General features: G+C 53.5%; 1 protein-coding gene across 7 annotated transcripts in view; it reads left to right on the top strand.

The window, feature by feature from the left end:
- Positions 1-12719, top strand: part of ABLIM1 (actin binding LIM protein 1) — a 217133-nt gene that overhangs the window by 142711 nt on the left and 61703 nt on the right. For 6 of the 7 annotated variants that reach the window (XM_084903596.1, XM_084903598.1, XM_084903595.1 and 3 more), the window contains exon 6: positions 449-542. In XM_084903596.1, the coding sequence (XP_084759722.1) occupies positions 449-542 (94 nt within the window). Of the gene's footprint in view, positions 1-448; positions 543-6308; positions 6520-12719 lie in introns of those variants that run through there. The other variant, XM_084903600.1, reaches the window with a different exon arrangement.

Here is a 12719-nt window from a genome sequence, read left to right as displayed (position 1 = left end):
CTCCGCCACAGGCCACGCAGTGCCACCTCCACTGTGCGCTGAGGACGAGAAAGCCCGGGCCCCGCGGGCCTCCTGGAGGCGGAGGCTGTGTGTGAGCACGAGCAGCGGGGTCAGGAGGCAGGTCAGGGCCTCCCGAGCGGGGAGCGCTGAGACCACACCTGAGCCCAGTGGTGGCCGAGAATGATGCCAGGGCTCAACCAGTGAGCCTGAGGCCCTCGAGGGCCGGGCACCGGGAGCACTCGGTGATGTTGCCGTGGTTTCTGTGTGGCCCGCGGGACAACAGCTCTGTCTCTGGATCGCTTGGCTTCCTGGGTCCTGCTGGTGTCTGGGCTCCAGGCACATGACCGCTGGGCGGGAGAGAAGCAGTCTGCCGCCGTCTGCCCAGGCCCCAGAGCCGCGTGGTTGGGGTTGACACCCTCTCGGGCGCTGACACCCTCTCGTCCCGCAGGGACGGCGCTCCGTACTGCGAGAAGGACTACCAGGGCCTCTTCGGGGTGAAGTGTGAAGCCTGCCACCAGTTCATCACCGGCAAAGTCCTGGAGGTGAGTGGCGGGCGGGCTGCCCACAAAGCGGGCGTTCCCCTCCGAGGCCCTCAGGGGAGTCTGGATTTCCATTTTCCTCACGGGTGGAGGAGAGGAGGTTGTAGAGGACCAGCCTCTTAGAGAAGGAACGTGTTGACTGTCTTCACAGGTCGTTTCTGCTAAATGTGCATGTGGACCTGGGAGCGATGGAGAATGTGAAGGGAAGGAAAGAGTGATCAAGGGGGCTGTTAGGAATGACTAGGATGTGGAAGGGAGGGTTCTATTAGACTATTTTTAGAAATCAGAGGAGATGAGCATGTTAGAGCCACGTGTCTACGTGTGTATACGAGTGTATAGGTGTATGTACTCGTGTGCTTTTGCCTGTGCATGTGTGGGAGTGTCACGTGTATACACCTGGGGAGTGTGCATGACGTGCGTGCTCTTATAGTACGTATGTGCATATGAGCGTGCACACACTCAGGGAGCAGAGGCTGAGAACTGAAGCTGAGAAAAGGAAGGGGGATGGAAGGTGACTTCCCCGCCCTGAGAAGTGCACATCCTGTGTGGCCCAGGCGCCCGGAGGCCGGGGCTGAGCTGAAGCCTGTGGGTTCAGGTGTGACTGGGTCACGGCCCCATCTCCTCCTCCCTCTCCCCCTGTCCCCACCCCCACCCTCTGTGAGCTTCCTGCTGTCTCAGCGGCCACCAGCCTCTGCCTCGGGGCTGGCCACGCTCCCCTGGAGCTAGAGGCATCTGAGGAGCCACCTCGCTGCACTCAGGCCTATGGGTGGTGACCAGTTGTGACGGGAAAATCAACGATTGCCTCATAGCCGGCCCACAGTGCTGGGTGGAGCATGTGTACAGATCAGCTGGGAAGGTGACCGACTGGTCCTGGGCTTGTCACGTCACTCGGGCAGACACCAGGGCCCTGAATCCACGTACTCAAACTTCCCAGCAGGGCGTGGTTCAGAGACACAGGATGTTCATCGGAGAGGCCCCCACGTGGTCCCTGGGCAGGTCCTGCGGGATTTCCAGCCAGGGCCGGCGCGGCCTTCCTCACCCCCCAGCGAGCTCTGAGTGCCTCTCTGTCCATAGAACACGAGGGGCCGGCCTTGGCTCTGGGCTGGGAGCTAGTGCAGCCAGTTGGATTTGGGAGATAAGCTGGCCCTCACCCAGGGGAAAGGTGTGCCGGGAAGAGGGAACAGCCTCTGCGGAGGCTCAGAGGCGACGACCCAAAGCACAGGACCGGCAGGAAACACAAGGCCAGGTGGGCAGGGGCGCAGCTGTGCGGCGATGCTGGAAAGTGGGGAGGGGCCGGCACGAAGGGGTTGAGGGTCACATTCAGGAGTTTGAAGTGATTGCGGCTGGCGCATCACGTGATTGGGTCAGATTTTTGTATGAAGAACGGGCGGGAGGACTCAAATCCATGTTCAGAGTGCTCTGTTCGTAACAGCCAGATGGCAACAACCCAAGTGTCCATAAATGTATATATATATATATACAGACGATGACATGTTAGAAAGTCTTCTGCATAGCGTGCAACGTGGCCACTCTTGAAAACCTGCGAAGCGGGAGAAGCCGTCACAAAAGGCCCCAGGCTGCATGCTCCCATGTAGAGGAAATACCCAGAGTAAGGAAATCCATGGGGACAGGAAGCAGGCTAGTGGTCGCCTGGAGTTGGGGGGCGATTTTCTGGAAACTGGCACGCAACATTCAGCATAGAGCATCCACTTGAGCTGAAGGCTTATCGATCGTGAGCTTGCTTTCAGTCTTGTTTTTTACAACAAGAGTCTCTTTTTAGAGAGATCTTACTACCAGTGGCACATGTTCAAGGCTCATGCTAACTACCTCATCGGTGCAGGAGTGTGGTGGTGCCGTATACCGCCTGCCTCCTAATGAAGAAGCTCAGAAGCAAATGAGCGGGCGATCCTGGGGGTTGCCACTAGACCTCCTGTCTCCATCCCCACCCCTAAGCTCCTCTCTGAAGCAGCCTTCCTCTGCCCTCCTCCCCTCCCCCTCCCGCCCTCTGCTTAGCAGCCGGATGGTACAGGAAGCTCCTGACACTTCAGACTAAGTTCACAGACCTCAGTGGAGGTCAGAGAGCATCTCTTTGATATGCATTTCCTTCCGTCTTTGGCGGATGGTCCTGGGGAGTCTCTGACTCAGGGCATCTGCCTTTCTGGGGTACAGGTTGCTACCTGCCAACCTCATGGAGAAAGAAGAACCGCAGCACAATCGTTCCAAAATGAAGGCGGCACAGGAGACTGGGGTGGGGGTGGGGGGCGGGAGCAAATGTCAAACTGGAAACAGAAATCTTGCGGGTAAAGGGAAATGGCTGCCCCGAATCCTCCCCTCACTCTTGGCTGTTCCCCCGGCTGACGCAGGGCAGACTGCTCTTTGTCTCTCTGTCTCTTGCACAATTCGCGTCCCGCGGGGACTCCGTGTTTACGCAGCTCTGCACGGAGTCCTTCTAGACAAACGTGCTCAGCCATGGGCTCCCGGGGCAGTGCGGCCCCTCCCAGAAGGTGCCTGGCTGAACAGGCACCTGCTTCCCGGGTGAGCGCTTGTCTCGGAGACCGAGGGAGCCCTGCTGTCTGCATTCTGACCCGGAGGCCCGAGGGGGCTCAGCTCTGCTTGCTGGGGTCTCCTAGGCTTCTCCTCCCCCTTCTTCCTGCAGTCACCACACCCAGGAAACCATCCTCCCGTCCCTCCCGAAAGGCGGGCAGCACACGTCTCCGGCCTGGTGTTTACTGGGCCCGTGTGCGCTCCGGGGAGGAACGTGGGGTGATGTCAGTAAGGACGTGGGTACCAGGCCCTGCAGCTAGCCCCTGGCAGATCCTCCTGCTGCTTAAATGCCTTTCCATTCATCCCTCTGTCTGCCCTGTCCTGCCTTTATCTGTTACCTGGGAAACGATGGGTGAAAGGATGGATGAAAGGGCTGGATTCGGACTCTCTTCCGCCCCCTCCTGCTGGACTCCTGGAACAGAATCACAGCACCATCCCACCGAATCCTTTTCCTGGGTTCTCTGCAGGCGGCTCGGTTTTACTCTTTCCTAAAGCCCGGGGACAGATGCTGTGATGTCCCGTGAACCCAGCTCAGGCTGCCCCTGGGGGGCCCTGTCCCCCTCCTTCCTCTGCTGAAGGGCTTTTAAGCGTGTCGTGCTGGGTAGCCACTCGCAGAGCGCAGGTCTCTTTCTGGGCCGACCTGTCTGACCTCCTGAGAAGAAGCATGGGCTATCCCGTGGCACGCACATGCCATTAACCTTTCTGTCGCCATTCAATATGTGATTTGCAAAGGACAGGCTGATGACAGCGCCAGCATCACATACACGCAGTGCCAGACACGTGCGTGAAGAAGACAAACCACGGTCTCCCCCTTCTCGCTGTGCTCAGAGGGCTTCGTGCCTCCTTCCCCTTCACTGGGGACCTTTCTGAGGTGAAACCGTCCCCGAGGCCCGGGGGCTGCCCCAGGCGACAGGGGAGCGGTGAGTCCCCTGGTCCACAGGCCGTCATCTGATCTGTCCCACGCGGAACGGGCTAGCTGCTCTCTCGTTTTCCACCTGAATGTGTTGCTTCCTGGACTTCATGGCTCCCCGCCTTGGAGGGACGTTCTGATGCCAATCCCGGCAGATGGGCCTGCTTAGACCTGGCCAGCGAGGCAGGAGGGGGTGCAGGTGAGGCCGGTGCCCCTCCAGGGCCGCGTAAATGAGCTGGGGCAGTGAGTCCGACCCCATCAGGCCACGTACAAAGGAAAACTGTTTGTACACCCTCTCCATGGCCCCTCAGCAGAACTCAGAGCATCAGGCATCTTGGAAACAGATAGAACGTGGAATTGTGGGGCTTGGCGAGGCCATAGGTGGGGTGGGAGGGAGCGGAGAGCGGTTGGTAGGAAACATTAGGTACAGCCAGGCACGCCGGGATCTGATTCCAGTAGCTACACTCAGAGCCGAGTAACCATTAGCGGGTGGCTCAACTCGCAGCACCCTCCTCTGTGAACTGTGGATAGTAATATTCACCTCTTTTTTAAAAATATATGTATATTTTATTGCTTTTTTTTTTTTTTTACAGAGAGGAAAGGAGTGGGATAGAGAGTTAGAAACATTAATGAGAGAGAAACATGGATCAGCTGCCTCCTGCACACCTCCTGTGGCTATCTTGTTTAAAGGATGGATGGATGTCCAGGCTTCACCCAGAGATTAGGAGTCAGGGGTCCAGCCAGGGGCCTTGGAATCTGCATTTTAAAAATCCTTGCCCTACGATATTTTTCCATTGATTTTTTTAGAGAGAGTGAAAGACAGAGAGAAACATTGATGTGAGAGAAACACATCGATTGGTTGCCACTTGCATGCATCCTGACCAGGGCCCCTGGCTGGAGAGGAGCCTGTGACCCAGTACATGCCCTTGATTAGAATCAAACCTGGGACCCTTTGGTCTGCAGGCCTACGCTCTACCCACTGGGCCACACCGGCTTGGGCAGAATCTGCATTTAGCATGGCGCCCTGCTCTGGGTGCTCCTGGTGCTGGGTGGGAAGTGGGCCGAGCCAACAGATGATCCTTGGTGAGTCTGGCCTCACAAGTGTGTGGCAAAGGCCCATGCATGGAGGCTCCTGACTCCTCCGGAGAGACACGCTAGAAACTTAGCTTCCCCCCGTCATTACTCCTGATGTGCAACCCAGTCACTTCCTCTTCGCTTGAAAAGCCAAGCTTTGCTGTTAAAAACCTTAACCTTTCTTCAGCGATGTTTGAGACTGCTTCCAAACCAGTTTGGAAAGATTACACACACACACACACACACACACACACGCACACACACACAGAGTCTTTTTATTAGTTGATCTTTATGGGCAAATAATCCCCATAAAATTTTTCCCTAAGTCCCTTTAGCTTCCTTTAAATTTGCAACTGTTCACCCAGAATCTCGCCCTGGTCCTCAGAGACCGAGCCTGAGACAGCTTGGGGCCGTCACGAGAGGGGGTTCCGGCTCCTCTCCGTTCACACGTGTGAAGAGCCCGTGGCCTCGCCTTTGGCCGCTGTTCCATCTGGGATTTCTGCAGGATGGTCCAGTTGACAATGAGGTGATGGGCGCGGCGAAGGGTCTGGAATATCCCTATCAGATACCTTTTCTGCTGCAATAAAAGAGCAAAATGCAAAGTGTACCAACGATAGGAATCAGGGACGCTTGACACACAATCTTTCAGGGGTCACGTTTCCCTCAAAAAAGGTCTGAATGGCCCAGCCGGTGTGGCTCAGTGGTTGAGCATCGACCTATGAACCAGGGCGGGTCACGGTTCGATTCCTGCTCAGGGCACACGTACCCAGGTTGCGTACAGGAGGCAGCTGATCCATGATTCTCTCTCATCATGGGTGTTTCTATGTCTCCCTCTCCCTTCCCCTCTGAAATCAATAAAAAACATATTTTAAAAAAATGCATGAGTAGGAAAATGCAGAAAACCACCACACACTGCGGGGTTGCACTCCTTTCCATTACAGGGCCGTCCAGGGCTCCTGGCCTGGGCCTCCAGGGCAGCGAGTGGCTGCAAGCTCCGTGCTTGCACCTTCCCATCCTCTCCAGCCCGAGAAAGAAACTCCAAAAGCAAAAGGCTCTGGTTCCACTCCGAGCCTCTGCCTCGGGGACGTGGCTGTCACAGCCCTGAGGCAGATTGGGAGCGAAGGTGAAAATGGTACTTTCCCCACCCGCGTGTACAAAGCGGAAACCTACCCCCCTCCTCTGGGGCCAGATGGACTGGCCCGCCGCGGTGCTGGTGAGCCGCACTAGCTCCTAATGCAGGGAGGGGAGGGGAGGAGAGGGGAGGAGGCGCCGGCCCCGCTCTGCTCCTTTCCCAGCCTGTGTCTCTGCAGAGAGGCACGTACCCAGGGGCCGCTCTGGAACCCCGACGGGCGGGGAGCCCCAGGCGGCCGGGCGGGACTCGGGGGTGAAGCCCTCAGGAGCTCCCTGCTCAGCACCGCCCAGGAGCAGAAGGAGAAGGAGCCCCGGCACCAGGTAAAGCTGGCCTGGCACCAGGCGCCGTGCTTGGCAGGGAAGATGTGAGACGCCCTGGGTCCTCCAGATGTGGCCGGCCCGGTGCTGGCGACAGGAGCCGCTGGCACGGCCTGGGATGCTTTCCACTTGCACTTTCCGCTTTCTCTTGCGGCGCCAACAGGAGCGCGGGAGCTTGCGTTCATTGATGCGGGACGATGGGAGAGAGCGAGAGAGCGGGAAAGGCGGGCTGGGATGTGGGAGAAGGGAGAGTTTGGAGACTTTTTAAACAATGCCCGTTCCCTCCGGCTGCTGCCGCCGCCGAGGCTGCAAGGAGGGGGTGGTTTCAAGATCGGCTTTGTGCTGTCTGGGGGTGTCCGTGGAGTTCATTTTTGAAATGAAAGGACTGGAGAGTCATTGTTTAAGGGGGGGTTTGGTGGTAAAAGCGGCATGAGGAATGGAGTATGTTCCTCTGTCACTATAAATGTGTGTGATTTTTTTCTTTAAGAAGTTCCCATGAATGAAAAGGAGGAAGCAAAACTTCTGGGCGCTATTCATATTTTACAGGTTGAAAGAGGCTGAGGGTTGTTGCCACTCTGACCATCTTTGGGCAGGAAATGAGAGAAAGCTAGAGATCCTTGCCTTGAAAATAAAACTCGTTTTTGTTTTTTTCTGAAAGCCTAGATATTAATCAAGCCACACTATAATGTGGTGGGTTTTTTTTAAGAAAAGTTTTCAAGTGTGTTGTGCTAGCGCTGTAGAAGGAAAGAAGCCAAGAAAAATCATCTCCCCCATGAAAAAAATAGATTTATGGTTTGGGAAAGTTTAAAAAAAAGAAAAGTGAGTAACCAAGACCTAGCAGGGGTTTTGGGCTCTTCTCTCACCTTAGGGGGCTGGGGATTTGAAGACAATTGAGCCTGGTTTCTCCCAGGCAGGCAGCCTCCTGAGGAATGTTAAGAGGATGTGAAGTTATTTAGATTACCCCAACAGGTTCTGACAAGCCAGCGAAAATAACTAATTACAATACAATTGTTGCCATTCTGGAGTGGATCAGAAGGCCTGTCGAGTCAAGATGGACTTACAGAATAGGTGCATTTGCCACGGCTCATTGGTATAAATTACTTTCGAGAAGGCTTTTGAAGACTAAGTGTGAGGCCTTGCCTAGCGGCTCTTTATGGCACTTTGAATGCACGTTTCCACCAAATGTTTTCCTTTCATGTGTCAGTGACTTCAACCCTTGCACCAGTGGCGGATCCAGCGGGTTCAAGGAAGAGCATATCATGGCAACCGAGATCTGCAGGCTGCAGATCTCAACAGTAGCTCATTTAAAAGCACAGAACAGCCCTAGCTGGTTTGGCTCAGTGGATAGAGCACTGGCCTGTGAACTGAAAGGTCCCAGGTCCGATTCTGATGAAGGGCACACGCCCGGGTTGTGGGCTCAATCCCCAGGGGGGGACTTGCGGGAGGCAGCCGATGGATGATTCTCTCTCATCATTGATGTTTCTATCTCTCTCTCCCTCTTCCTTCCTCTCTGAAACCTATCTATCTATCTATCTATCTATCTATCTATCTATAATCTATCTATCTACATATACAAATACACACACACACACACACATATATATATAAATCAACTTTATTTTTTTAAAAAAGGGACGGAACAGTACTTGCACCCCAACTTCTAAGAGGGGTGCACCCATCAGGATCTTGCCTCCTCAATGGTTTTTGGCACCACTGACATTTGGACGGTGTGTTTCTTTATGGGGGATTACATCCCCTTACCAGTTGTGGCAGCCAAAAATGTCTCCAGGCTTGCCAATTGTTTCCTATGGGGCAAGTCGTGTGCCCCCCCCCCCCCCCCAGGTTCAGAACCACTTTTGAGGCCTCCTGCTGTGGAGGAGGAAGAGAGGGCTGGGGAGGGGTGGGGGGTGGGTAGGAGTCTGGTATATTGGAGGGAGGGAGGTATATTGCCTTGACCATTTTGGTTTTGGGTTTGGTTGGTTTGGTTTGGTTTGGTTTGGTTTGAAATGGCATGGGGCTGGCGGGGAGCAGGAGTTCAGCGCTGTTCTGGATACACTCTGCTCTTGGCCACTCCCCTCATGGCCCTTCAGGGGCCTGATTTGACCCGGTGCCTGGCTGAATAGTAATCAGACTCCTTTCTCTCCGTTGAATCCTATCTTAAGTGCATCCCAGGAATGTGCTGTTTAAAACACACACAACGCACTTCATAGCCCGTTCTATAAAGCAAACAACTCCCCATACCTCCTCAGGTCTGCAAATACAGGTTTCTCGGTATGTGGGCTTTGAGTACACATGGGCACACACACCTGTTGGATTTTTTTTCTCCTGGAACCTGCAGCTGAGTGCTTTCGTTTCTTTTTCCCATCCCCCACTCTACCTGTGTCTCCAGCTTTCTGATTGTCTAGGAATTGGGTCTCCCTTTGTCAAGGAAATAGGAGAGTCACAGCCTTTCTCCGACTCACAGGTGACAATGAAGTCAAATGGTTAGAATATTGTTCCACTTAAAAATGGGCTCACATCTTCAGTACAGACTGCTGCTACGCTAACAGCTGACAAAAGGAATAAAGCTGTAGCAGACACACATGGGTACAAAACATCGGAACAGCCAGCTTTGCTTAGTTCCCCTCCTTTTGGTGGCCCCATGCGCCGATTATAGCTTTCCGTGGACAGTCACGGTCTCATACAATAGTTCTCACCAACACGTTATCTGTATTACATGGTTTTTTAAAAATATATATATTTTATTGATTTTAGAGAGGAGGGGAGAGGGGGAGAGAGAAACATCAATGATGGGAGAGAATAATTGATTGGCTGCCTTCTGCACCCCCTACTGGGAATCGAACCTGCAGCCCAGGCATGTGCCTTTGGCCAGAATCGAACCTGGGACCCTTTAGTCCTCAGGCCGACGCTCTATCCATTGAGCCAAACCAGCAAGGGCTGTATTACGTTTTCATGGTGATTCTCCAAGAACCTGGCACTTTGTACTGAGCGCTGTACCTTTGGGAGCTGCCACCCAAACAGCAGGAGACAGGCTGCTCTCTAGGGCAGTGGTCGCCAACCCGTCAGACCTCACGGACCACCCGTGGTCCGAAGGTCACCGGGTGGCGACCGAAGCTCCAGAGGGTACTTCCCAAGCCCTCGTGGGACAGGGCGTGGGGCATTGGCCGGACATTTTGGGAAATGCCTCTACTTGTTGGAGTCCATTCTTGGTGATAGGGTCAGACTGGCCTACCGTGTTTTCAAAGTTGTGTTTTCTGCTTTTGGGAAGCAAACCTTCCTTTTGACTCTACGTGGAGGCACCAACGCATCATACACCATGTGTCTCTTAGACCAGTGGTCGGCAAACTGCAGCTCGCGAGCCACATGTGGCTCTTTGGCCCCTTGAGTGTGGCTCTTCCACAAAATGCCATGGCCTGGACGAATCTATTTTGAAGAAGTGGTGTTAGAAAAAGTTTAAGTTTAAAAAATTTGTCTCTCAAAAGAAATTTCAATCGTTGTACTCTTGATATTTGGCTCTGTTGACTAATGAGTTTGCCGACCACTGACTTAGACGCATTTTCTAACCATTAAAAATCCTCCCCCTCTCCCCCCCATTCAATAGACCCAAGATCCATGAGTGCAGAGAAGGCTGGTGTGTTAGGTCTGCCTTATCTCCAGGATGGGGCCCAGCACCTGCCCATGTTGGCTGCTCGGTAGTTAATAAATAAACAAATGAATGTCAGTGGTTCCCATAGAAAGACCACCTAGGAGCTTGGTCTGCAAGAAGCTCGCGTGTCTGCAGCCTGTGTCCTGTCCACAGAGGCTGTGTATTACTATTATTATTTTTTCAAAAGGAGAAATCCAGTCCCCACCCCAACAGCTTTAAATGCTGAGGGACTACCAAAGGGACCCTTTAAGGATGCAGGGAAAGGGGCTCTGTGGTTTGGAGAGTTTGGACAGAAAGAGCTTTATTCATTTTTCTTCACGAGGCCCAGAAATTAAAACCCGCTGTTATTCAGGGCCCCACAGGCTAAGGCGGCCTCGTGGGTTGCAACCCTGGGGTCTCACCCAGAGGCAGAGTATTCCCACCCTCTTTGTGTTTAAGAGAATCATCCAGTCAAAAGAGAACTCGGAGAGCACAGAGAAAAAAGAGGCCCTGTTTGCTTTGAGGATGCAGTCTTAGGAGACTGGGAGCGTCTCACGGGGGAGTGAAAATGCTGCTGCTCCAATGGTCCCCGTTGCCTGAACCAGGGGTGAGGACATGGGTGTCCAGGCGAGGAACATGCAGAGGGAAAGCGCAGTAGCGAGAGAGACGGAAGCCGAAGATCGTCTTAATGCTGAAGTTCACAGACTGACCCCAGCTCCATTTCCCAAGCAGAGCCCCTGGTGTGAGTCTAGAGGAGCAAGAATGAGTTTCACACCAGCACCCCAAACTGCAGAGGCTAAAGGGGTGACCCTGAGGGGGAAGGGAGCCCCTAATAAATGGGACCCAAACGCCACCACTCTTCTTGTTCGCCAAGCCCAGAATGTTTTTTGGCAAATACATGCCCGAGCCCTCCTGGGCATTGCTTGTTCGTATCGAGGTCTTTCTTGCTTGTACACAGTAGATGAATCAGGCATGTTTGCTTACACTTGAGACTGCTTTCATCTTTCCTTGCTGCTCAATAATAATTGTGTTAGCTCGTCTGACTTCCCTGCAGCTGGCTCCTTGCATCCGTGCTCATATCCGTATACCTTGTCCAAACAAACATACTTGAAAAGATGGAGACATGGATTTTGCCAGGTTTAGAACATCCCCTGACAAAGCTTAAGCCCAGCTTTCGGCTTTGTTTTGGCAGCTTGTTTAGGACTCCGAGTGTATCTGGCTCTGGCAACAGATTAAAGAAGGTGTTGGTTCTTACATAACAAAGTGAGGGCCTAGCCCACTGGGGGGAGGGTGTCGATTTTCAGTCTTCCTTTGTGTTTTATAAAGAATAAGGGGAGGGGGGGGGGGCGGGGGGAAATGTGCTTGACTGGGTTTTTGTTTTGACTCTAAACCTCAGAACGGTAAAAACTTCTTGTCTTGGCTTACACAGCCCTCCGTGGTTAAGTCCTGCCTCCTCTCCGCAACCTGGTCACCTGCATCTCTCCCCCTCATTTGCTCCTGTCCCACTGGCCTTCCTTCTGGCCCTTTCCATCGCAGGGTCTTTGCACTCGCTGTTCCTCTGTCTGGAGCAGTCTTCCCCTGGGTCTCGATGGCGCATTGTCAACCTGCCTGTTATTCCTCCTGATCACCTTCCCTGAAGCTGCCTCCACTCATCCAGCCACTGGGTCATCTTCTGTATTGTGGCCCATGCTTTATCTTCTTCACAGCACCTGTCCCTGCCCCCAGCCCCAAAAGTCACATATGTTTGTATACATGCATATTGTCTGTCACTCGTTGCTAGGATGTGAACTTCATGACAGGTGCTGCCATATCCCCAGCACCTAAAACATTATCTCAGTAAACAGACTAGTGGATGGATGAGTGGATTATAGATGGATGGGTGGATTATAGGTGGGTGGATGGATGGATGGATGGATGGATGGGAAAGTCTTTCAGCTTCTCTGTCCATCACAGAGAACACGCCACTTACTGGCCCTTGAACCATCCTGAGCAAGGTGGGAGGGACTTTTTTTTAATCCTCACCCAGTGACATGCTTAGAGAGAGGAAGTGCTGGGGAAACTTTGATCGGTTGGGCATCATACATGCCCCAACTGGGGTTCGAACCCACAGCCTGGGTATATGCCCTGACCAGGAATCGAACTGGCAACCCTTCTTCCGCTCACAGGACAACACTCAACCGACTGAGCCACTCTTTTACCTGGGACTTTGACTTCCTAACACAGCTTCTCAAACGGCATAATGGCTTGGATGGATTGCTAACAAATATGTGTTGTGATTAGCAGTTTAACTTACCGTGTGATGAGAGCATTGGCAAAGAGTCGGGTTGATTCATTGCTCTCTCTTGCCACTCCCAGCCTGGAGCCATTTGGTAACCGGGATGTTGCCTAACGTGAATCACACCGAGCAGAGGCTGATTCCCACACCCGGCCTTGCCCCTACCAGAGAGATCTCTTCTCTGGTTTTCCGTCTTAAAGTTCACTCCCGCTCCAGGCTCCTGGGCTCTCGTGGCAGGAACGTCCCATGGATTTAATTTCCTCTGACTTTCTCACAGTGGAGGCAGCACGCACATGGGAACCA

Source organism: Pipistrellus hanaki (assembly GCF_964339955.1).
Source record: "Pipistrellus hanaki genome assembly, chromosome: 14".
In the NCBI taxonomy this organism is placed as follows: Eukaryota; Metazoa; Chordata; class Mammalia; order Chiroptera; family Vespertilionidae; genus Pipistrellus; species Pipistrellus hanaki.
This window is presented reverse-complemented; position numbering and strand designations above follow the sequence as displayed.